This window comes from Lytechinus pictus, chromosome 8, assembly GCF_037042905.1.
Source record: "Lytechinus pictus isolate F3 Inbred chromosome 8, Lp3.0, whole genome shotgun sequence".
NCBI classification, from domain to species: Eukaryota; Metazoa; Echinodermata; class Echinoidea; order Temnopleuroida; family Toxopneustidae; genus Lytechinus; species Lytechinus pictus.
In genome coordinates this window covers 41,493,403-41,521,076 of record NC_087252.1, presented here as the reverse complement: position 1 = coordinate 41,521,076, position 27,674 = coordinate 41,493,403, and the positions used below count along the sequence as shown (strand labels likewise).

Sequence of the window (27,674 nt, the reverse complement as noted above, 5' to 3'; positions counted from 1 at the left end):
CAATTAGTGCAGCAGTGCTTGTCATTTCTTTTCATATTTCCTTCTCACTGAGTGCAATACTAAATTATCATACCCGTATTGGGGCGGTGGCTGCGGAGTGCACAAATCATGTTCTTTCTATTACCCAGTAATGCACCAAAAGTTAGCGGCCGCTAATTTACTGAGCGCCATTTTGATCGCGAAGTGAAACATTAAATGGCATTGATGATGTTAATGTCTAGTAAGACGCTGTTGTAGTGTCCTTTCTTGGCCTTGACACTGTTCTGCTATGGTTACATTTCCGAGCGAAGACTGTAATAGTTTTGCGGCCAATCAACTTGGGTAAGATGACGACATTTATTATATTGCGCTGACTTTTAACAGATTTATAACATCGAAATGATTAAAATGCAAATCTCCCAAAGTTGCCTATTCAAATTAAGTGCTTAATTTTCATACATTTCAATTTTGCAGAGTGAAGCAGGCCATTAAGTTGCAATTAAAACATTGTTTTCCTTTAGAAAGAAAATTTCATGGTGATATAGGTGTCCATAACCGAGGAATGTTTGATATAATTTAAAAGATGTTTTATGAAAATGGTGTATGATTCAATGATTCAATCTTGAAGATAAGTATAGCGCAAGGGCTACCTTATGCTATGGTCACATTTCCCCTACGGCGAGTCGAAAACAACCGTTTTATTCACTTTCATTCAAACCACTCAAGGTACAAAAAAAATGTTGAAATTACTTTTTTCGCCTCGCCGTTCGGCCGCCGTACAGCAAATTTGACTGAGGTATTAGCCTTAACCTGTTGTGCTCACTCAAAATGTAAGGACAGGGAACACCCCAACACCACTTAAATCCGAAAGATTTAGATAGAAGTACAGTTCATAGATCACTTTTTAATTATGTTACAACTCTGCCTAGGGACACCGTAAAAACTATTTTCCTCTTTGAAGTTGAAGACGTTTTCTTGTAGATAAGCACATATTTTTGGTGAGAAATTAGAACCTCGTATCTCATTTTTTTTAAGGAAATCATTAAAGCTCACAAACTTCTGTTTTAGAGTTCTAAAGATATAGGCCTTAGTGGTATACTTCTTTTTATATACATTTTTATACTTATATTTTTTATAGTGATAATAGTTAATTAATATATTGCTGCTGTATAATAATATATTGTTATAGACTCTAAAAACACTGAGTAAAAATTTACCCAATATTGGGTAGAATGAGAAGAAGCATGATTGATGGGTATTTTTTTTTACAAAATATATTTTTACCCAACCAACATGCATGTTTCCAATTTACCCAATACTGGGTAAACCCTTTTTAGAGTGAAATTATTTGATGTTATTGTATATATTATATATAAAAAAAGTAATGTCAAGTGAATAAATATAATTACTAAATTCAAATTCACCTTCGTACAGTCATGTACATAAAATATGAGGCCGCCCTCAAACGAATATAATGTTTCATCGACAACAAATTCTGAGCCCTTTCAACAGACATCAAAAAGATGTCCAGGATGTAAAATTACGGGAATTAAAACCAAAATCATACACTACACTTCTATTTTCATTTTTTTATGCAGAACACCAATTGCATAGCAGAGATGGCCGACGATCGAACAGAGGATCCTACGTTGCTAACTAAGGTATAAAGATATTAATATTACTGCAATATCGTGTATCAACCCCCTTGGTTCAAACAAATAACATTTTGAGTTTAGGATACAAAGCGTCAAAATAATATCATTAAAAAACATATCAGTAATCGAATTTGGGGGTTATGGATTTAGCTTGTGTTCAGACTGATATTTTTACTGTCCCCCCAGGTGGAGGATAACAGTATAGCGCTTCGATAAGTCATTACAGATTTTCTTTAGCCCTTCCTTGCTGCGTAAGATATATAACGCATATCTTAATTTCTTATATTATTTAAATTCATTTTCAGTTGGAAGGGGTAACGATATTCGACAAGCCATCGAGTGAAGTGATTGGTCCATCAAAGGTATGTGTGTAAATATGCCTTCAAGCATGCATTCTTTGCTATCAAGAAAAAAAAAAGAGAGATGTGGGTAGGACGAATCCCTATAAGAGTTAAAATGCCAGCTTGTTAATGGAATCTCAATGATGATAAAGCAGGTGTATCTTGATTGGCAAATAGTGCATGATTATGAGCCCAAAATACAGATTCATTTACTCATTATATTATAATATTACATGAAGAGTCAATCTCTTCCAAATACATTTGCTCCTTCATTTTGTGTTTTCTCTCTTTTCATTATAACTTTGGAAACTCTTAGAAATGTCGCACCACCCGCTTATAGCTTCGCATGTGTATAAACTAAATAAAAAAAGGACTGCTTTGCGCAGTATTAAAACAAATTTTCCGCATTATACGCATACGGAAAACGGTTCCATAACATTTGCTCCGGCGACGATTGCTGCTCTCTAAATTCCGCACACTAATCGAATATTGCAACCCTCACCCTAAGCATGCATCTTAGACGAAATTAAGCCTGGATCCCCTGGATCAGTTGTCGCAAGAGCAAATGTCGTGTCACCACGGAAAACACACCTGCCCTGTTGCGTATTTTCCAAGCACTTACTAATCCTTACATAAAAAGATTATTTAGTCCGACTACACCTCATGAATATTCATGGAACAGAATATAGCGTAATTTCAATCCAACGCATCGATCCGCTCGACGAGTGTGGCGCGATCGGTAACACGATTAGATGTGCTAATGTGAGTTTTACGCTTAGTGAGGGACTCTATCCGTAAAAAGTAAAATTTCGGGCTCAGTCATATCTGAATAAACGAGCACCAAATATGGAACTTGATGACAGAATGGACAAATGCCAACTGACTTACAAGAAGTGAATGATCATCATTATTATTGTGGCAATTTAAGAATGTGTTATATATAGTCAATGAAGCTAGAGAAAAATATTTTAATAAGAATAGGTAAAAAAATAAGAGCAAAGGTTCTCTTTCGTCAGCCGAGGATGATCTCTGTGAAGCCAGCAAATAATACTTATTGACACGAAAAAGAGATTATATGGCAATAGGAACATTGATCATGATCAATTATCTGTGACCTCACACAATGATATAAAGATTGAACTTGCTTTTGATGGTAAGCATTTATTGTTTAGATGATCCATTCTCTGAAGATGAAGTTGTGTCTGTGATAAAAACATTAAAAAATGGCAAAGCTTGTTGCTGGTCCAGATAACTAAAGGGGTATTACTTTATTAAGTTGTTTGGGAACATTATTTACTTCTATATTAAATCCAAGTTTAACTGAATTTTTTATTCAAATTGTTAGATTGGGAAGGAGCAAGCAGGTGTTCGTGCAAGCTTCTCCACAACTGACCATGTATTCGTAGTGAAGTGCATATTATATATTTATTTGTAGCAGAACACACGTATTTATCTTGTTTATTGTGGATTTATTGATTATAAAAAAGCCCTTTGATTTTATAGACAGGTACAAATTATGGCAAAAACTGTTGAAGAACGGAGAAAGTGGTAAAATCTTTAATGTGATTGAAAACATATACCAGCATGCAAAGTCAATTGTAAATGTTATGGGATATGAGTATTTTACTTGCAACACTGGCGTAAGACAAGGAGAAATCTATCTCCGTCATTGTTTGTTGCCATTTATTAGCTGAAAGTCCCGACCAGCTCCAGCCTGCTTTGAATGCAGTTAATGATTATTGCCATAAGTGGCAATTAACGGTACATACTAGCAAGTTTAAGATCGTTAGAGACCAATTTTCGACTTGAGTGGTGGTGTTTGGAGATTTTGGATGATTTTATCTGTTTATGAGTTAGATTAGAGTATAATGGTACTTTCAAATTTAGAGAGAAAAAAAGGTATCCCAGACAATGAAAACTTTGAACAATTTTAGCAAAAGCAGAAAGATTCCAACTGTCCATTGATACACAGTGTGAATTATTTGATAGAATGATTTTACCAATAATGACATAATTATGGGTGTGAAGTATGGGGCTATGAAGATATTGCTAAGACTGAAAATTTTAACAGAAAATTTGTGAGAACAATTTTACGGGTAAATATTAAAATTCACATGGCATAATGGAGAAAATGTCATATTAATTGTAGAATGGTTGGATTTTGGTTCAGAATTATGACGGGTGTGGAGGACAAGTACTGTTTCTTGTTTTTAGCTCGGTTTTTAATATGCACCAAGATCCAACTATGTAGTTCACGTAAAAATGAATGAGTTGCATTAATATTGAAGATGTACTACAGAAAGCAGGTTTTGGTAATATAAGGGAAGGGATTGGGACTGATTGGTTTCTAAGAGCCTTGAAGTTGCGTTTGAAGGATATGTCCGAACAAGTTTGACATGCAGCAATATGGTCAAATTGTAGTCGTTCAAATTATAAGATGAAAAGAGAATAGGGTTTTGAGACATATTTCCTAATTTTAAGTGACTCTGATGCAACTACATTGTGTAAATTTCGATGTAGTTTTCTTAGGTTGCCCGTCAGTAACAATCGTTTTTTCTCGAGAATCAGTGAATGATGATTTATGTACATTATGCTCTCTGAAGGAAGTTGGAGGCAAGTTTCATTACTTATTTGAGTGCTCTTTCTTTAGTAAAGAAAGACAGGTGTACTGTACATACCCAAATAATATTCTATAAGACCTTGTGCTTACTAATTAAGTAGGTTGTTTAGTTTGAATAAAAGGTGTCATATGACAAAAACAAATGTTGATAAATGGCTTTTTAATAAGTGTGTTTTACAATGTAATTGTGTTAAACAGAACAATATATTACTTTATAATAGGTTTTGCTGTTGTTGTTTTATCATTTTGCATTATGTTCTTTTATTTTAGAAAATGTATATTCATCATTGTAAATATGTTCATTTTTCTACGCATATTCATTATTGTAAATGTGTTCATGTTGAGGCTTTCATACTCACCATCGGGGTTTGAAAGAGCGTGATAAAATCTTATCTTACCATCGACAGGAAGCCCAAATACACACACTAGATAAATAGTCATAACATATAAATAAAAATACAGGAACAATAAAGAACGTAAATGTATCCTGACAGAATCGTGGCCATGCATAAGTAATTACCGAGGCATGCCAGCCATGCATCGGTAAATACTTCTGCGTGGTTTCAAAAAAAAAATTGTTCCAGTCTCACCTTGAACGATTTTTCAAAAGATTTTTAGCCTAATTCGAGCCTCTAAAGCCGAGTTAGCCCTTATTGTAAATGGAAGGGAAAAAACACTGATACGAAAACTGAATTATGGCCAGAATTTTATCTGTAGTCTATATTGTCACAGTTTTTGTATATGTATTTATTCATGTATTTTTAATTTAATTTTCAGGTAAAAGAGCTGACAGAAGTAAAAATGCGAGGCGAGTCATCGATAAAATTCAAGTTTGTACGTTTGATATTAGTGATACTTGATTACATTTCCTTTTATTCAAACCATGAAAACGCATTAACACATTCGGAGTACAAAATATCTGCTTTTTAAAGAATAAAACCTTAATTCATTTTCTCAAAAGAAGTTTAAGTATTAGTTCCTAAAGAAATTATACATGTAGTTTCATTCACATGAACCAATCATTACAATATAGATGTTTTCCTAGACCTGTACCAAAGTTGTCGTAATGGTTAGAAAAATATTTATACAAAATCAACGATGCATATCTGAACATTTGTTTTATACGTGCATAAAAAATATCACTACTGGATCAGTTCGGACCAGTAATTTGTCCCTGGTAGATTTTATGCGAATTTTATTAGTGGCCAAAGAAACCAAATAAACACTGACTGCAACCAGCGTTGCATGTAGTCCGGGTTTTCAACCCACGAAGCGCGAAAATATGCATAAACACACCATGTAATATTCTTAGCATTTGAAGGATATTAGGTGAGCCCGGTTGGTGAGCTACAAAATGATAAAGGTTTGATGGTGTCATAATAAACGGTTATTTTTGGTGATTTTTCACATTTCATTTTTAACTAACGAGTCAATGGAGGAAATAGAAAGTAGTGCTTGGCTTGACCCGGTCACTATGGGCATGAGGGCACAATGCTAGAGTGTTCACCTTACCGACGACGCAAGAACACGAGTGGGTTAATCAAGTGGGTTAATCTTCAACTGACTGAAACCGAAACGAATGATACCTTCACCCTTTGTGCTTGGCGCTCAGAATTTAAAGTGCAGCATAATGATCATAACAATATGTCAGGCAAAGTCCAATGGTAGAAAAGTTTTAAGGATTAGGTGGTTACTGATGTAAAATCTAAAGCTATCAGGTTAAACAAATCTAAGTCAAATAACGCGGTAGATGGGATTGTTGTCTGTTGCTGCTAGCTTTGTGTATCTACTTGATATCACTGGTATTAGGAACATAGAGAGTGGATTTTTTTTTTGGGAGATTCCTTTTGGGCCATATGTTTGTGTCAGTAATAGTTTCAATAGTAAGAATGTCCTTTTCTAGTGATTTAAATTGATTTCTATATACACTATATACAGCCAGGAGAGTTAAACAGCACCCTTCTCGACACACGGACACTGTATGTAATTGATAGGCGTAAGTGGCCTCTGTATCAATTTTCCGGACTATACCCTGAAGAAAATACTGGTAAGTGGGTTAATATTAGACTGGATTCAAAGTAAGAGAAAATCATACAACATGTTATACAGCCCAACCATGTACCAATGATGTACGTCTAACTTCATTGTGTAAATCAAGAGTTGTCCTCTGTACTCTTCGTGTCCTGACGAATACTCCTTATCTTTAGTGACGCCATGTCAGTCTGCTTTGGTGTACAGTGCTTAGCTCATGGTGACTTAGTCGTTAGGTTACCGGTGACTTGGGTGACTTACACAATACCTCATTGCGCTGTTGCAACATGCACGGTTGTACTCTGTATCTCTTGATTATTGATTGCCAATAAAGTCACTGTGGAGGGGAAAAGATTATAAAAAAGAGTTGTCCTATTAATGGATTTTCTTTTCTTAAATGTATGTATGATCATCATAGAAGGTAATGTGGTTAAAATATACATAAGCCTAAAAAATGAAAATTCTCCCATGGATTATCATATTAGCCGTGTATTGAATTGAAACCCTGAGCAGAATGCAAATGAATATACCATTCCACTATTTTAGTGGAACATTCTAGAGTTACGTTGTATTTTGACCATGCCGGTCTAAAATATAGCAAAGATAGAATAAGAGATTCTTTCAAGAGAAATTAATTAGGGGTCGTTTGATAAATGATGTATCCCTTTGTAGATGATTTAGCCCCACAAGAACATGGTCCAGTCCTGCGTAAAGAGTTATATAATTTACGAACGGCTTAATTAAACACACGGCTGGAATGAAAATTAAATCTAATTGTGTCGCAGGGTTGTTACATATTATCTCAGTGTATTCTATATAGTACCCTGTCTACCCGTCTGTGGGTTGATATCAATACCATAAACTAACGCATTAGTGTAATTATTAATTTATTACTTCTTCATTAAATCCTAGCTCTAATGAGTGTTCCTGATAAATACTATGTTGTGAATTTCTTTTCAGCCGAGATCTCTCTTATAGGATATGGAAAGGAAGTACCTGTGTCTGTGTCTTGGACTATCGGTGGCGGTGAAACTTGTTTAGAATTTGAACACATATCATCACTTGAATTCAAAGAAGTTATCTCTACACTGGTTCCATTGTGCCAAGCATTGCAACATATTATCATTGACTGTAATAGGCATATGTTTGATCGGCATATTCCTACACATGACACCAGACCTTTCATTCCAATGAGATCAGTCCTCACCGTTTGCATTATCCATATCATTTCCACATTTTCGATTGCACAAATCCTATCGACTCTCAGTGATTGTTTTCCAAATGCAAAGAGTCTTGAGCTATATTGTGACAGTAATGATTTTACATACGCTCGAAAATACCATTCCGACCCCCCACTGTCTCCCTGGAGACAGGTAAAATTAGACTTGTGGAACTTACACTCAAAAGACTACGTCTGTCTGGAGACCATCTTCCTCTCCCTTTCTTCTGCCTGTCAAAACATAGAATCACTCTTCATCAAAAGCATGAAAGCTTTCCAATGGGGCAAGTCAAGCACAACCATCAAAGCATGTAAATTACCTTATCTGACTGATATCCATCTTGAACATCGTTGGTCTGAAGAGCACTATGCACTTCAATTGATAAAATACTTGCTATATGACGTGAATCCTGGTTTGAAGTTTGTCAAAGTAAAAAGTGTACAGCTAGGAAACGTAGTATTGAAGAGTGTTGAATGGTCCCGAACATCTTCAGATTGTGGGTTGCGAATTGAAGGTGCAACGGCGGCTGTACCCATAACTGACTTAATTGATTTTACAACTAGTGACCTTAAAGATGTTACTGTTCTTACACTTGTCAGTTGCAAGACTGATTTCGGTCAGTCTGAAAGTAAGTCCTTGCAAAGCCCGAAGGAACTTGGTACACTGCGGGAAATCAGGTTCGTTGGTTCAGAAAAACCACTTTCCGAATCTGACAGGAACAAGCTTTCGGAGTTGTATCCTAATGTCAAAGTGACTGAAAAACAGGAGAGTCAGGAGTCATCTGAAGAATCTCAGGAGGGTTCAGGGATACCTTCCAATTTGGACCAAGCCTCCTCTCAATCACTCAAGACATCTGCCATAGGTGGGTTGATATTGATTGTTCTTCATCATGATTACCATATAAATAGTGACATATTCAAATTTACCTTTATGAAAATAATTAATATTTACAATTATAATATGTGTAGAAAAGAGTTAAATCTTACAATAGGCATAATGGGGTTACTGGTAATTTACTTCTGCAGACATGGAATTTTTTGCAAGAATTTCCTCATGCAAATTACGCAAATTTATTGAGGTAGGCTAAATTATCTCCCGTGCACAATCTGATATTTCCTCATAGATACCGTGATTCCGATGTTTCGTTAATATCTTCCCTTGTCTAAATAGATGATTCATTGTTGAAAGACAGGTAGATATAATGATCTATTACGGGCACCTAACGCATATCGGAAATAAATGAAATTCATAATCCAAATTTTAAAGAAAGTAATATTCCTTGTAACTACCATTTGTTGATATACAGATAAACTTTCCGAGGTAAAGGTTGAATTTCATGAAGACACAGGCTCACAGAACCCTGAAGGTGGAGAAGAAGAAACATCATGGCAAGAAAAAGAAGAGGAATTTGACGTCAACAAAGGAAGCCTGTCAAATGAATCAGGTTCTGTGGGAGTAGTAATTAGGAAATAATTTTCTTGTGGTACACAACAAGGATTTGTTTGGTATTGAAACATGTTTTCTAGTTTGCATGTCATTGAGGATTTCTGGACGTACATAATGTTTACAGCGCGAAAGATAAAGAGGGAAGATAATATATAATTGTGGATTTGTCCTTGTTATATTAGCATGTTACTCCAATAGAGCGTTTTTTTATTTGATTGTAATAAATACATTGCACCAATGGGGAAATAGATGTTTCAAAAATTTCCAAGTTGGAAAAAAAAATCTTGTTCAAAGACTATATTCCTCTTATCATTTACAATGGATATTTCAGAATGTCCCCAGTCATGGCAGTGTTACGCGACAATGATTACAATAAAGAGAGCAATATAATTCTTTTTAACAATTTTCAGTACCCGATGAAGGAGATGTCGAAACAACCAAGAAGGAGTGCTGCAAGAGAGTTGGAGCTGATGGTGGTAGACTGCGGCTAAAGTCCTTTGGGATTGAACTTGAGATACCTCCTGGTGCAATCAACAGCAAAAAACCACAAGAAATCTCTCTTCATGTCCTGACCGATACTCCTAATCTTGGTGACACCAAAGACGAGATGTCAGTCTGCTTTGGTGTACAGTGTCTAGCTCCTGATGACTTAGTCCTTAGGTTACCGGTGACTTACACAATACCTCATTGCACTGTTGCAACACAGTACTCCGGTTTAAAGGCAGTCTTGTACACTGGAGAGGGGGAATACTCACCGCGTAAGAACTTTAACGTGCATGGCTTAACTTATTATTTCATATGTGTATTATGGAGGGTTAAAAGTGTCACCCAGATGTTCAGATAATTACCTACATCCTTCGGAAAAAAATTTAGACGACGAGTTCTCGTCTGATCTGCATCATGTAAAATGGACAATACATGACCTTAGATCTCGTCATGTCGACATCATTTATGAGAGATGATGAAATACTATGATCTTATGTCTTGTCATGAGTACATCTTGAGATACCTTCTAGTGCAAGTCTACATCTTTTAAAAGAAATGATCTGATGCCATAATCTTAGATATCGTCTTCAATTCTTTGAGGATATGATAGCCAAGTTAATGGATCGAAGATTTTCTTATCTGATCATCTCTTCTCCCCCAGTATGTAGACATGAAGAGTTTGATCATGGTATGTGACCATATCAGTGGCGTACCTAGGATTTTCCACAGGGGGGGGGGGGCAAAATCGGGCGCCCAAAAATTTGACAAGCAAAAAAAAAAAAAAAAAAGGGGGGGGGGGCAAAAAAGGTATTTTAAGCTCGTCAGGGGGGTAGGTATATGTCTTTTGTATGGGTTGTGACTCGTCAGGGGGGGGGGCAGAGTGCCCCCCTGCCCCCCGTAGGTACGCTAGTGGACCATATCTTCTACAGGATGTAGACACGGATTGATACGAGTTCATGTCATGCGATCATCTATCCTGCTGGATGCAGGGGCGTAACAGGGGTTGGTGGCCGGGGGGAGGGGGCAAGAGCAAAAAAGAAATCCCGGTCGACATAGTCTGAACAGGATTTGTTATGATTGTGCTCGAGCATTATGACGAAGCTCAATGCGTGATAAGTAAAAAAAGGGGGACACAACAACGCACTTAAGCCCCGAGCGAGCGAAGCAAGCGATACAAAAATCACCCTTTCATGATAATCTAACTTAGAGATTGATTTTACATGGTATTCAGAAAATAACTTCATACATAATAACATCTTTCATCTTCCTTCTCTTTTCTTTCCTTTCATCTTTTTTTTTCGGTTGTAGAACTTAGGATTTATAATCTATGGGGGGGGGCAACACACGAAAGTTTTGCCTTATTTTACAAAATCGAGCGAGAAGCATGAGCTTTTTTACAATATAGGCCCTACTGATTTGAAAAGAAACCTGTTGATGACTAGCTGTTTGCATTGGGTCATGAAGATGATATCTCATCAAATGAATAATGCGAGCGCGAAGCGCGAGCTGAGAGTTTTTGAAATCCTGAGATAATAACTTGACGTTCTAAGCACTTTTCGTTATCATGAAATAGATGGCTATCTAACTAAAAAAATTCATGCAAGCGCGTAGCGCAAGCTGAAAATTTTGATTTATAGAAATTATGAATACGCAGGATGTGTATCTCGCTAAAACGAATATTCTAATCGCGAGAAGCATATTGACTTGAACACTGGACTTTTAAGCACCATGTGAACAGATAATTTACTTATCTCTGTCAACAGTTACTGCGATTGAGCGCGTAGCGCGAGCGAAATTTTTTAGTTTTATGTTATGACCCGAAAGATTAATGTTGACAAAAATTGTTGGGAGCTAACAGTAAATGGATGAGAAAGTTTTACAATTTATAGAACGAAAAAGTTTTGATCGAGCACTTTGCAGCATTAGTAGGATGCTTATGACAACATTTATTATACATTTTTTTCTCGAAGTTTCGGGGGGGGGGGGGTGGGGGAGAGGGCAAGTTGGGGCCTACTAACTGGGGCAAATGCCTCCCGTGATATTTTTTAACATTGCAGATGGCCACTTTTTTATCAAGCCGCGGGTACATACACATAACTTCAACGCAGTTGCGAATAAACGAAGTATTTTGAGGCAGCACGAAATAGCAAATGTGGCAATAGTTGTAAAAAAAATGTCGCCAGCGAGCAAAGCGAGTCTGAAAATTTGGCCTTTCCAAATGATTTGATACTAGCCTTGAAAATTTAGCAAAAGTAAACATTAAGAAGCTTTTTATGGTAAATCTATCCAGCGTAAAGCTGTACTGAGGCTAGGACATAGGGGATATAACTGGCCTTGGCTAAAAAAAATTGTGTACTGATTGCGACCACTATTCCATAACATTTAGCAAGTTTATAATAGACGCCATCCACCTATCTTCTCGTTATTTATAGTTTTCAATCCTAGGTAGCCCGGTCGTTTTATTATATTATTTTCTTTTTTTTAATGTCCCTTTTCTTCATTTTGATGTTCCAATTTAGCTTTTGGCTCTACCTTCATTTTCCGTTTATTTTGCCTTTTTAAAATGTTTTCCCGTGTCATTGAGTCATATCTTTTAATTTTATATCACTCTCTTGCTAATCATGCTAATGCAGGATATTTTGTACTTTCTCTCCTTTTCTTCTTTCCTTCCTTTTCCCGCTTTCCTTCCATTTTTCCTATTTTTGTTCTTTCATTCTGTCACGGCTTTTCATTTCCCTTTCCATTTCCTTCACCCCCTTTTCTTTTCCCCCTTTTTTCCCTTTTTCTTTCTTTCTTTTTTCCCGTTTTTGTCTCACCTGCATAGCAGAGTGAAACTATAGGCGCCGCTTTTCCGACGGCGGCGGCGGCGGCGTCAACACCAAATCTTAACCTGAGATTAAGTTTTAGAAATGACAGCATAACTTAGAAAGTATATGAACCTAGTTCATAAAACTTGGCCATAAGGTTACTCAAGTATTGCTTAACATCCTACCTGAGTTTCATGTCACATGACCAAGGTCAAAGGTCATTTAGGGTCAATAAACAACATCAAAATCTTAACCTAAGGCTAAGTTTTCGAAATGTCATCATAACTTTGAAAGTTTATGGATCTGATTCATGAAACTTGGACATAAGAGTAATCAAGTATCACTGAACATTCTGTGCGCATTTTAGGTCACATGACCAAGGTCAAAGGTCAATGAACTTTGGCCATAATGGGGGTATCTGTTGAATTACCATCATAACTTTGAAAGTTTATGGATCTGACTCGTGAAACTTGGACATAATAGTAATCAAGTATCACTGAACATCTTGTGCGAGTTTCAGGCCACATGATCACGGTCAAAGGTCATGTAAGGTCAACGAACTTTGGCCACGTTGGGGGTATTTGTTGAATTACCATCATATCTCTGTAAGTGTGTTGGTCTAGTTCATAAAACGTGGAAATAAGAGTAACCAAGTATCACTGAACATCTTGTGCGAGTTATAGTAGTTTTCAAAATCAGCACTGCTGCTATATTGAATCGCGTGATGCAGGTGAGACCGCCAGAGGCATTCCACATGTGTTGTTTTATTTTCCCGGTGAAATCTGCCGGGGGGGGGGGGGGAGCTTGCCCTTCCCCCGCCTGTTATGCCATTGGCTGGATGTTGACATGACGAGATCCAAGATCATGTCATGTGAGGGTGTAGACATGTTTAGATAATATGCCGAATATCTAGGTGGCACTTTTAAGCTTCCGTATACAATTAAATTAAATAATTACAATACTTTGTGCGTGTGAAAAGAACAAAAAATATCAGTAACGGCTGCGAACATATTGTGTGACGCGTAAATTGAATTTCTTAACTTTAAACCCTAAAAGTTCACCCTGATAAGTAAGAATTAATAAAATCGAAAATAGTGAACAATGTTGGTAAGGGTTTAATAAAATCTATCAAAGAATAAGACAATAATGTTTAAAATGTTAAATTTATGACGTTATATCCAAGCAGTTCATCCCTTTTATCATGTAATATAAATCCCATAGCTCATGAATTCAATGGGAATGATAGGCATACACATATTTTAAGTAAAATATGATAAATGAATATATATATATTTATAGATAAGGGGGTATGAAATGATGTTTCTGATGAAAAAGCCACCTCAAAAAATATATGTAAATAAAAAGATTCTGAGAAAATAGCGCTTTTGGGAATTCATATCACACGACGTAAATGGGGGAGCTTTTCGTCTGTGACGTCACAAAAAGGAAAGGTTTAATGTTATTCTTTGATGGATTTTTCATCAAACCCACACTAGCTTTCAATCGACATTTTCTTTATTTTTTCTGCTTTTATCAAAACCAACTTAATATCAGGATGAATTTACGCTTTAAGCGATTTCTTGTCCTTAATTCACTTTCGCAAATATTATTTCCTTTCATCATATATTCCTTAACCGTTTCATTCTTTTCCAATGCAGATGCAGTTGTTAAAGAACGGAAAGTACTGTCAAGGTCTGGAATACCCAGCTGTAATATCATGAAGGACGTACTCGAACTCAAGATGAATCATTTTTCGTGGGCGAAGATTATGATCTGGATCAAGAGCTTCTTCTTCCGCGGAAAGAGGATGTGCTTTTGGCCATTTAAACAGATGAACCTGCCCCTAGCTAGGACACCTGTTATCTTACATGCACATCTACTTGACGATGTGAAGGGGAACAAGGTTCATTCTATTCACCTTCTTCTTGAATGCCCAGTCAACCCCCGAAAAGAATTGATTTTAACAAAATAAATAAAAAGAACCAAAGAAGCATAACACTGAAAACCTTTATCAAAATCGGATATGAAATATTAAAGGAAGTTATGGCAGTGTAAAGTTTGTCTTATTTTTGACAAAACAGATAAATGCGCAACTCAGTGATATGCAAGTGAGAGAACTGATGATGTCCCTCACAGACATTTTAATTTTTTTGTTTGAATTGTATATTATTTCAAATTTTACAGATTCTACAAGGACTATCCTGTTAAACCACCAAATTTGGAAACAATGGCAATACATATGTTCAGGGAGGAATAAATCTTTGTTTCACATGACAATCGGAAGACAATTAAAATATTTTCTTGAAATTGAATACAAAAAAAATAGTGAGTGGATGGTGTCATTAGGCTCCCCATTTGCATACATACCAGGACGTTAATGTAACTTTACTGCGAATTTTTCCAAAACCTGAATATGTCCTAACTTTTTTTATTCAACATCCGATTTTATGAAATTTTCAATTGGATGATTTTTTTTAAATACAAAATGGGGTTGACTTGTCCTTTAACAGAAATTCAAAACCCTTTCGCTGATCAAGGCTTATGTTAATCAGTCGGGTCGCGTGCGTGTGCAAAATCACTCGCGTTTTCGACTTTTGGCGACTTTTAGGATTTCGATGCGATTTTTTTTCTAACGGTGTCTTCAATCGGACAAAAACGCTGGGAAAATAGAATGAAATTGAAATTTGGTTGTCGTTTTAAGCCGGCAAGCGCCTTAAATGAAATGTACTGGACTACTTTAACAAGCGAATCTTGACTACTGTTTCAACATAATCACATTCCACATATTTGACCTGATTTCTGTTGAATTTTGTGTACATCCCACATCGTCATCTCCCATTTACTCCAACATGTACTTCTCTCTCCGCACGCTCGATTTTGATCGTAAGGTACTGATCTGAAGTTAGTTAGGCCTATTGGTCACAAACACACGAACTTCTAAGGTCTACGGTATTCTCTTCGTCTAGAGGAATAAAACAATCGTTCGGGTATGATTCTCGCGCGCTAAAATTGCAAATCGGAGAGAATTATCAGACCAATATTCCAGTATATCATTATTCGTATACTTCGTTTCCAGTCTTAATACAGGTCTTACAATAGTCCTCACTCTTCCTCCAGAGAAATAAAAATCGCTGGCACGGTAAAAATTTGCACGACGAAAATGCAAATTATCATACCGTACTGAAAACTAGTCTAGATTAAACTCGGATTGGAAACATACAGCAAACAGAAGACATGACTTCAGAGAGTGACGGGTAATACAAAAATCCTCAATATCATTTGTTATTCATGTTTTACATTGCATTGTCTATGCTCTCGCTCTCGAATTGATTCATGGGTGGAGCAGCCAGCACTGTAACGTTGGATCTACCTTGGCTCGACTAACGTTAGCTGCTCCATGCTATCGATGCACTTCGTGTCCAACCGCGGCCGGGTCCCGCCATGGGGCCAGGCATGTCCGCATATGGGAATTTCAATTTCATTTTATTTTCGCAGCGTGTTTGTCCCATTGAGGACACCGTTAGAAAAAAAAATCGTATCGAAATCCAAAACAATCGACAAAAATCCCAAACCCGAGTGATTTCGCAACGCACGCGGCCCGACTGATTAGCAAAAGCCCTGATCAATGTCTTCAATTCGCTGTAACGAACCAGTTTAATAGTAGGACGTATGTGTACTTCGACAACGACTTTTAAATTAAACTCGCTTTAAAATAAGTTGTCGGCCCAACGGATAGGTATGTCCCCGTACCTTCTAACTGCTAGTTTTAGACATTACATTTTAATTCATACCACATCCTGTTGATTTATTTGAATATTCATTTTTATCCTAGTCCGTTAATTGAGGGTGATAAATTTCTCTAATGCCCACAACCTATTGATTACATTTAGTGTAATGACGTTAACACATTTGGGATGGGGGAACAAACATTCGGTCGCATTCCAAAAGTCTGGTATGCAAAAAGAGTGGCGGATGTACAATTTTCCACACGGTGCCATGGATAAATTGTTGCTACATAACAAAATCTTGACAAATTTATTGAGTAAGATCTCATTTTGAAGCTAGACCTATAGGCTAAGTATATTATTATAAATTATATCGATACATACGGAGCCTTTAAAGTGCCATCGACTTGACGACTTGGCGAGATGCTTTATCTTGCCATGTCGACATAATAACCTAATTATGTCGACATGGCGAAACAAGTTATCCCACCAAGCCGACTTGTAAAAAGTTATATGTCAACATGGCGAGATATTATATCTTGACAAGTTGACTTATAAAAAGTTATAAGTTAACTTAACAAGATATTTGGAGTCTCGCCTGACCTCGGACACTTGATATCTCGCCATGTTGACATAATAAGGTTATTATGTCGACATGGCAAGATAAAGTATCTCGCCAAGTCGTCAAGTCGATGGCACTTTAAAGGCTCCGTAAATTCAATATTTTTATATTTTTAGGCATGTTAAAAGCAGGGAACAACTAAATGTTATATAAATGTGACAATTTTGAAAATATGCAGGAATGAAATACATGTGTATGTCAGCTCTGATCTCCAACCTAATCAGTTAGTAACTGTAGAAATTTTGTTATTTATCTGATTTGTAAATTTAAATGTTAGTACAAAAGTTGTGCATCATTGCAACACACATTTCAATCCATGATGTAGTCATCTTTCCAAGCATATTAACAGTGACAGGCATTATTGGGGCAGAAATTTGAAATGAAATATTAATTAATTAGTGTAATCAATATGCATACAATAACATATAACTATTCGATTTTTGTTACAGATCTAATTATTGGTGTTACAATATTAAAACTGCAAAATACTAGGGTGATCTAATCTTGCATTAACTTTTGAAACCACTTTATGTGCAGCAGGTCCAATTTGAGAAAAACACATTTCAAAATATACATTTACATTGAAGTCTGTGTAATAATTAGCTGTCAATTATTCATTTTCAGGAAAAATAAAGGAAATTGAGACTTCATTTTTTTGTCATTATTTACAGAATGGTAATACCTATTACATCAAAAACTATTGTTGGGATCAGTTTTAAACTCTTCGGCAAATTGAACCACCTTATAACATGCAACCATTCAAAATTTCTAATGGTACTTCGTAACTGCAAAATATATATATTTTCATCAATTCATAATTTTTTGTCGCTTATCACTTTAGCACATTTTGAAAATGCTCATTAACCAAGAGCATTAGACCAAAATAGGCTTTAGAAATGAAATTTCAGGTGAGCTGATTTTTTTTTCAGGATAGGTCCTGGAATATGTTTAAAATAACATACTATAAGTGCTCATGTATCCTCATTGGGGGTGTTCCGTATTCCAAGATGGCTTCCAAAATGGCCGCCATTCATGAAAATTGGTAAGTCAAAAAACAATGGTTTCCAAAAATTAATAAATGGCTGCTGATACGTAAAACCCCCCTAAAACTTTTTATAATATCAACCTAGAAAATACGACTCTGGTATCTAAAAATGGTTTAAAGGGCCAAATAATTCTTAAGGACAAGTTAAAGGACAGTCAGTGGTCCAGTAGGTCAAAAAAATCAACATGGATTCACACAGTGACTCTTGTTATTCATCGTGCTTCAACATCAATTTCACCATCGCTATCATTGTGAACTTTAATTAAAGAATCTTCGCCAACCAACGTGGATTTTATCTGAATTCAATACAGGACTATCATAGCTTTGGATTATAATCAGAACTGACATTCAAGAGATGTAAGATCATCATTATTTTTGTATTTTTTAGTGTATTCATTAAATTTTTCCTGTATTAAAAGAAAAGGAAATCAAATTTAAAACTAAATTTTAATTGTTATTTGTTGCAGTATCGTAACAGGCTCTAGTCTACTTCAGTTCCGAAAACTGTTCTCCCAGCGAGCCCTGCTATTATTAATACCCGGCTAAGCTAGGCTACCTATTCGGTGGACAGAGCTTTTTGAGGAATTACTTCCTGCTGGTACCCATTTACCTCACCTGGGTCGAGTGCAGCACAATGTGGATGAATTCCTTACAGAAGGAAATTACGCCATGGTTGGAATTTGAACCCACGACCCTCTTTTTCAAAGTTCGGAGACTAATCCACTGGGCCACGACGCTTCTCGTCCCTTGAAGATGACTTGGCGCTGATCAATTATAACAGATTCCAATAATGAAGAAAACTCGGTCACAAAGATGTCATATGAATTTCTGTTTCTTGACAATGAGGGGGCCTATATATGGCCAGCGTCCTAAACGCAACCGAAGATAAGATGCGAACATAAATGTCCATAATAATGCTTAAAAGACGTCAATTTCTCTGAGGTGACTTCAGCGATTCCCAAAGATTAACGATAGACTATACATATCCCACCTCTACGATAATAGCGATGTTAATGTACGACATTTAAGTCTGGGAAAGTAGTTGTGATATCACTGTTATCATGTGCGTCGCCTCTTAACTAAGACTCTGTTACAATAAGGAGGTCTGACTTTTAAAATATCAAATCACAGATCATCGTTGTCTTATTGTTCATGGATCGGGCATTCAAGCGTGACTATTTTTTTAATTCTTTTTCTTTATCAATTGTTTTAAAATAGTTATTAAAAAAACCTCAATATTAAGATGAATTTGAAAGTGGAATTAAAAACTGATAGAATGCCATGACACCAGGACGGGGGGGGGGGGGGGGGGGGGGGGAGCAGGGGTCTTTTTTGGGGTTGGTGTTTTTAATGCACATGGCTTCCTTTAAAATCTTATTTTTCTACTCTGGCTTGGTAGATTCGTTTTTGTACACCACTTCACACCGAGAGGTCAAAGCAGTATCTGCCTATTTTAAAACCTGCCAAGCTCATCTGCTAATCACGATACTTGGAATATTCATAGCATTTATTTTACGACAACCGAGTAGGAGGAGGGATCTACTAAACGCGTGTGAAATGCGTACATCATGTACATCACGTGATTAAAAAAACATTTCACCTACTAGTAAATTTTCTTTCCAATACCCTACCACTATACAAGTAGTAGTTCTGTGGTCCTAGTGATAATCCAAGCGTAAATCTTTGTATTTGATATCCTTGCCAAATTCTCTATTGGCTCTGTTTAGATACTGGACACTATAAAATACACTTTTTAATTCCGTGTTTGAAACTTACTTTGAATATATTTTTGATGGTGGTATTAATTGTCAATAACAGATGTAAGAAGATCTTGAATCTACTTATCATGATCATGATGTTGTATGAATATACCCGATATTGCCTTTCATGTAATGTTAGTGATATATTCACCATATATATATTCTGTTTCTGTGTTTCTTTGGTAGCAAGAGGTGGAAGAGAAGGAAAAGATACAAGGCCTCATTCCTGCTCATATCTATTTACCTGTCCTCGTACAGAAGGCAGAAGTTGATCTTGAAATGAGATGTTATGTGAAGAAAAAGCTAATTGGAGACATTGCTGTAAGTTTAGTAATAAGTTAAAATATTTTGATTACTAATTGTGTTTCTGAGGTGGGGGTTCGAACATTTGTTGTAATGCGTGGTAATGTTTTATTCTGTATCATTTTTTAAATAAAAATTCAAACTTAACAATATATCAAAATTTAGCTTTCGATTTCTGCCCAACTCAAGTTTCAATTTACAAAATTAAAATACTATCATTTCGCGTACATCAGTTATAAGGATATTGTTATATAAAAGTGTAAGATATCACCGTTTTACTGTATTTTTTTTTAAAAGCCCATATAAAATTAGGAGCCCTTCTTTTTTTGGCTGCTGAACATCTACATTATCTAGGGTCAGTTCAATATAAAAAATGTTTATCGTCTGTAAGTTTTGCCCGGTAGTTAAAATATACATGAGACTGCACATACACGTTCCAACTTTGGACCCTTATGATTAATGACTGTGTGTATGTGTGTTTGTTATTTAGCTAAATTACATTTACAAAAAATGACAAGGATATCAGGGGGGAGGGGGGCTGATACAACGCACTCCCCACTAAACTAAACAGCGGGGTTGCATCCCACATGCCCCTGCCGAAAAAAAGAACATTGTTTGGATGGCATTAAAAAAAAATCCTTACATAAGGTGTCCGTGTGTATGTGTGATGAGCATGGAATAAATCTCAATAAGCATGATAACGCTTCTTTCGCGAAAAGTTTTTTAATATTTCTTCGCTCGCTAAGCTCGCTCACTAAGCTTTTTCGCAATACCTAACACAAGGATGTTTAGCAAGAGAACAATAAAAACACTGGTGTAAGAATACGGTTACAGGACAGGGTAGTCACCCCCACTCACCCCTCTCTAAATTCTTTTAGCGCACCTTGAGGTCATCTTGATGATCACCAAACTCGTTAAAATGTAACAAAACCAGATTTTTATTTTATTTTTATATGCTCCTTGCTAATATTCTTCAAAGGACAAGTCTACCCCAACAAAAGTCCATTTGAATAAAAAGAGAAAAACCGACAAGCATAACACTGAAAATTTCATCAAAAAGGGAAAAAATGGTTCAGTAAAGTTGGTCCTCAATGTCAAATCAGTAAAAGTTTGTGTAAGTCAAATAAAAAAAAAAAAGTAAGTGACGGACATCGTCGAAACTATTATTTGCAGGTCACTGAGTTGTGCATATTTTCTTTTTCTTTTTTTTTTACCAATACGCAAAATTTTAGAATATCATAACTTTTTTATTTTACATCTGATTTTAAAGAAGTTGCTTTTTTCTTTTTTGATTCAAAACGTTTTTTTTTTCTTCGGTGGACTTGAACTTTAAAAAGACTACACGCTAAACACAAAAACAAAAATCGTAATAATCTCAGAAATGACAATACTATTCTCTACAGGTCGTATCATTCTACAACCTTACGAATTTGACCAGGATTTGTGTGGGCTTTGAATTGGATCTTGGTAATCATTCTGATATTGTTGCAGTATCAATTACAGCAGGACAAACCAAGAAACTGGAGGTCAAATGTTTATTCCAGTTAGACTTTCCCATTCCTCAGAAATTAGAAAAGGATTCGCCACTAAATTCAGGTAACAGCTGCAAATATGAGCAAACATTATTAATTTCCAAGCACATCCTTTTCCCCAAGACAATCACTGACTATGATACAGCCATAATAATAATGAAAAATTATTATATAAATGAGAATGTTAAAAATGGAAAGCATGTCTAAGTCAACGATATCATGTTTTGTGTAATCTTGGATGTAGGTGAATTAGTTAGTTGATTTCATCCGGAATGTAATGTGAAGTTTCAAATAGATTTATTTCAATTTCAACTTCAAAATCATGAGCAAGATTGAACATACTTTATATATAATCGTCATGTATACTAAATTTTCACTTACAAACCATTGCTTTTAGCCCTATTTAAATGTGATAAAGTAAATAATAGCTTTAAATAGCCACTTTTGAATTCATGGTTTGCAAGGAAAACGTTATCATAATGAGTAAAAAATTGATAATTCAAGGAGCTATCACTTGTCACCTTCGTTATATTCTAACTTATATAAATGTATTTTAATGAATAATTAACCTTTGGAAATAAAATGTTGTTGGATTTAATTGAACTACGTGTACAGTATAATGAAATAAAGGATGCCATACATCTAATTACTTTTGCCGTGTTTTTTGTAGCAATAGAGCACAGTGCATCAAGTTCACAGACGCAGCAGACATCAATTCAAATACGAGAGGGGACCATAGAGTAAGTTACGATCATTTAATATACTTATAATAGTTTAATCATTGCTGATTTTGATTGCACAGCATGTTGAGATATCCAAAGTGTACAACCAGTATTACTAAGAAGTGGGATGTTATGCTCTTTGTGTTGTTGTAAATGAAAATGAAAAGGGAAGCAATCAAAGTAATTCATAGCTTACGGAAGAGCCTTAATTTCATGTATTACTTTCCAGATTAGATGGCAACAATAAAAACACCAGCAAGACCCGTTAAAACATTTTCGGAGTTGAAAACTTGAAGATTACATGACGCAATTGAAGTAAAAGTTCGCTCAGACAAGAAAGATGATTTTAAATAAGAAGAGACAATCTCACAAGCATAATGCAGAAAATTTCATTAAAAAGTGTAAAATAAGAAAGTTATGACAATTCATACTATCGCATATTTTACAAAATAGTTGTATGCTCATACTGGTCGGTATGCAAATTAGGAAACTGAATGACATCACCTAATCACTATTTCTCTTGTATTTCATTAGAGCAAAAATATTTTTTCATCCTCTCCCCACCCCGTTCTCACGTGAAACAGTTTTGTGTCCTCCCTGAGCATTTGGTATACCATTGTTTTAACATTTTATGGTTCAGTCAACTTGGTTCTTATTGTGAAAACATTTGAAATTGAAATATTATACAATTCACATAATACAAAAAGCAAAAAAAAATAGTGAATGAGGGATATCATCATCTCTCATTTGCATGTCACTGAGTTGTGCATATTACTCTTTTGTGAAAAATAAGCGAAACTTTAAAATTACATAACTTTTACAGGTGATTTTGGTTAGATTTTCAGCGTTATGCTTGTTTTTATTTTTCTCTAAATGCCCTAACAACGAACAAACTGAAGTTTTCCGACATGATCTCATAGGAGTGAAATCACATGAATGATTGAAATGCTAGAGCAAAAAAAAAAAATGGAACAGAAAGAGAAAAAAGACGCTAAGCGGCGAGCTGTGATTGGCTGTCAAGGTAAACAATTTAGGCTTAGTACCAGCCATGAATTGAAGTGGGGGAACATAATCGGTTCTGTTAGTTGAATATACGCTGCCTTGAGCATTTGCAAGTGAATGAAACTTCTTGCTCTATTGTTCTTCTCTACTGACTCAAATCAACATTTTTTCGGATTGACTTGACTTTTAAGAAGTGAAATGGAGCATACATGTAATGATATGACTAGAAATAATTTGGGAGTTGAAAGGCAGTAATAGAAGAAATTAGCAGTGTTTTAAGAATTTATACCCTGTAATCATTATCAAATAAATAATCTAGGATCAATCCAGCTCGAGAGAAGGACTTTGATGACATTCTAGAAACCGTTGCAGAAAAGTTTGCCTCGCGTCAAGAGATACATAATTTGGGAAAGTCTCTTGGGTTTGGACCAGAGGATATCGACCGTTTCGTTGAGGAGAACATGAAAGAGACAGGAGTGTCCTACATGGGAACTCTTTCAATGCTCCGTAAGTGGAGAAAGAAGCAAAAAAAGAATACAGAGCTGAAAGCCTTGCAGACTGCTCTAGAAAAGGCTGGTGAAATCCATCTCGCTGATGTACTATTTGGTGAATGATTGAATGGACCTCATGATTTTTGTGAACTTTGAACTATGTTGTTCAATGGAGGATTAGATAGAGGCAGTCAGTTGGCAGGTCCTCAAAAAGTAGCTTCTTTTATCCTAGTGATATTCATGATTAGAGGGTGTTTGCATTATTTTCATGCATTATTTTACTTATTTCAAGTTGTTGTTTTACACTTAATTTGTGTTTGAGGCAGAATGATCTTTAGATTATGATAAAGCTGAAGATCTTAGCTTTAATATGATATTAAATATTAGTTTTATATTAAGAAGAAGTATTTTAGATGGGTCACCAGCCAGCTTTTCATAGGCCAAGTACATTTACCAGCTTATAAAACAAGAATACTTCACTCCGATTGGTGAAAGAGACCACACACCCACGCAAATTCCAACGTTTCCACACTGGTCATCTGCAAGGTCACACGCACAATGTGGTTACCTCTTCGAATTACCCGCGCCTGTTGTTTTAAAAACATTATTCACCCAATCAAAACTCTGGATTTTATACTTCTCAGAAATTCCATAAATTTCCTCTCGTATCTTGATGGAAAAAGTTGGGTGCTGACCCATATAAGAGGTGCCACATACAGAAGAAGAAAATTCCGTTTGAGGCATCTATTCAGGCCTGAAATTCACTTATCAAATTATTTTATTCAAAAGAAACGACCAATATAAAAGAGTAACATTTACCCTTTCCTATGGTACAAGAATGATCAATATTATTTGAATAGAAAGTGGTTAAATTCTCTCAGATTTGAAATCTCGCAATTCACGAGATTGTGCAGGAATACCTTGCTCATTTGCTTACTATCATAGGGAAAGAAACAGATAGAATGAGAGAAAGATAAACAAGATGAGTTTAATATGACGTTTGTAGCTGAGAAGGGGTGTGCGAACATGCACGGATGAGGATGTGTCTGTGTGTGTAAGATCAAATGTTATTGATTCGTTGTGTTTATGGGAGTATGTGTGTGTGAGGGTGTGTGCGGGTAAGTGTGTGTGTAATTGACGCAGCTGATTGCAAGGTGTTTATTTGCATTTTATGAATATTGTATCATAGAGTCAATGCAGTTCATTGAAATAATCTGATCTGAAGTTTTTTAATATGTATTTGGTTATGTTAACGAAATTCTTGGAAACTCATTAATTCATGATTTATGTACTGTATTTCAAAATGATGAAATACGCATTTTTAATTATTTTCTTTTTTGGATATGTACTAAAATTTGATACGCAGAGAGGCATTGCAGGTTGTCATAATATATATTTTGTACTGTATTTATCGATTTTATGTACATAGTGAAATATATCACAAAGGATGCCAATCATGAAAATTGATAACAAAATAGAAAAGAGAACAAATTTGAACTTTATCAAATGGTCGAACTGCCTTTGCGAACGTACATGTACACGGATGAGCATGTGTCTGTGTGTGTAAGATCAAATGATATTGATTCGTTGTGTTTATGGGAGTAGGGGTATGTGAAGGTATGTGAGTGTGTGTGTGTAAGGGCAGGCATGTTTTAATTGACGCAGCTGATTGAAAGGTTTTTATTTGCATTTGATGTATTCTATCATAGGGTCAATGCAGTTCATTGATAAAATCTGAGCTTCAGTGTATTTACATGTATTTGATTATGTTAACGAAATTCTTGGAATCTCATTAATTCATGATTTATGTACTGTATTTGAATTAATAAATATAAATTTGTTATTATTATCTGATTTAGATATGTACTAAATTCGATAAAAGTAATAATATATCGTTATTGATATAAACGACTTGTTATCAAAAGTACTACGCAGAGAGGCATTGAAAGTTGTCATAATTAATATTTTGTACTGTATTTATTGATTTTTATGTACATAGTGAAATATACCACAAAGCATGTCAATCATGAAAATTAATAACAAAATAGAAAAGAGAACAAATTCAAACTTTGCTCAATAGATCGAACTGCCTTTGTCCAAAAATCCCAGAAAAGCTGCATGCTTGTATGAGAGGCAAGCCCTGAAACTTAGTGTTAGTGTTATAATATATAGTAAAACTTCAAATCTTTTTCAAATCAATTTATCCACCTGTTTTTAAATTGATTTCATTTCATGGTTAAAAACAAATAAAAATAGTTACTAAATGATACATGTGAAATTGACAAATAAAAATGGGAGGATAGCCGGGCTCAGCAGTATCAATCATGGTGTTGCTGGTCTACGGAGGAGTCCTCAGTGTCAATTTGACTCCATTACAATGCCTTATCCAGAGTCACATGTATGCACGTTGAGATTGTTCAGAATTCATTGCCTGCGACCCCCCCCCCCACCATCATTTAAAGAACTAAATGTTCTATCCAAAAAATGACAAAGGGGTTCTATTTTTTATAACTTGCAGCTGTTGAAATGAAATTCTTTCACAGAAATAAAGATGTTTGGTTTGTTTAAGATGTTTCGGTATAATTTATATTATGCGTGCATTGGATGCTGTGTCTGAAATATGTAATAAACATGCTTCCATACGTTACGCATGTGAGTGAAACTTATTACATGAAGAAGTGACTTGTTGCATTATGGATTATCCATTATGAATATTTCAGAATACATTTAAAAATTAAGATGTACATAAGGCTTAGTATTTTCTTTACTCAATCTGCTTTTATTTTTTTATACAGCAACAAGTCATTTTCAGCTTTGTATTATTATTTTACATATTTTTCATGTATATTTCTCTGTTATTTACAAATTACCTCATGTTCTTGTTTTAAAATAATGATATTAATAATACATTGATATATAATCTTGTTTTTTAATAATGATATAAAACCACCATACGTCAATTAAATTCGATTTCCCTAAGAGGGATTAAGTGAAAATATATACATGTATAGGTTATATATTCTAGAATATTGTGCTCCAGTCTTTCATAGCAGTCTTTAATACAACAAAATAAAATAATATTACTTAAAGAATTTGTAAAATTATCTTAGGCATTATGATATATACACAAATGCATGTCAAATATGTACTAACCAACACTTGAAGAGAGAAGATTGGCAAGGGGTAAAAAAAATTGCCAAAAAAAAATCAATTCATCCTTTGCGTAAGACATGGTTACTTCGAAAAAAAAAATATACCAACATATTTCTTAGTTCTAAAAACATCAACAATTTCAAACAAGAACACAAGATTTGAAAATAGTCAACTGCCTTTTCCGGTTGACATACTTTTACTAGAAAAGGCAATTTACTATGGTCACCCCTCCCCTCATACAGTCACTTTTGTCATCATAAGTATTGTGTACAAAATGCCAGTCTCCTCTCATTCAAGTCGTCTCTTTGTTTAAATGTTCGATTCATACCATGTTATATTCATTTATTTTTCCTAAATTTGATTAACTTTTTAAATGTGCGGTCTTAATATTGTTTTTTTACTGTGTCATTTTATTGTGCCTGTAGAAACCTGTAAACATAAATTTTCCATCTTCAGCTCTTTTTTCATGTGCGGCAGCTATAATCATATTTCATAATCACAATAAAGACCATTTGTAATTGAATTGAATGAATTGTTAGAAGATATATAAAAATTGATAACGCAAGGATTGTATTTTAACGATGTCTCAGATATAGACATATTAAATGCCATACGCTACAGGGGGGGGGGGGGTGCATTTGGGCAGTTGCCATCAGAAACTTATACCTTATACTGAAAATCTAAAATTTCACAAAAAATGTGAACGAAATTCAATTTCACTATACGAAATGCAG

At 35.3% G+C, this 27,674-nt stretch overlaps 1 protein-coding gene across 1 annotated transcript; it reads left to right on the top strand.

The window, feature by feature from the left end:
• The first annotated feature begins 26 nt into the window (after nucleotides 1-26).
• Nucleotides 27-24,009, top strand: LOC135154953 (uncharacterized). The gene is made up of 13 exons (XM_064103198.1): nucleotides 27-321; nucleotides 1,578-1,640; nucleotides 1,940-1,996; nucleotides 5,373-5,429; nucleotides 6,534-6,642; nucleotides 7,587-8,708; nucleotides 9,153-9,290; nucleotides 9,703-10,050; nucleotides 14,244-14,488; nucleotides 19,924-20,058; nucleotides 21,444-21,636; nucleotides 22,243-22,312; nucleotides 23,616-24,009. Exons 2-13 carry the CDS (start codon nucleotides 1,599-1,601, stop codon nucleotides 23,908-23,910), a joined length of 2,811 nt encoding a protein of 936 aa, XP_063959268.1. The 5' UTR covers nucleotides 27-321; nucleotides 1,578-1,598; the 3' UTR covers nucleotides 23,911-24,009.
• The last annotated feature ends 3,665 nt before the right edge of the window (nucleotides 24,010-27,674 follow it).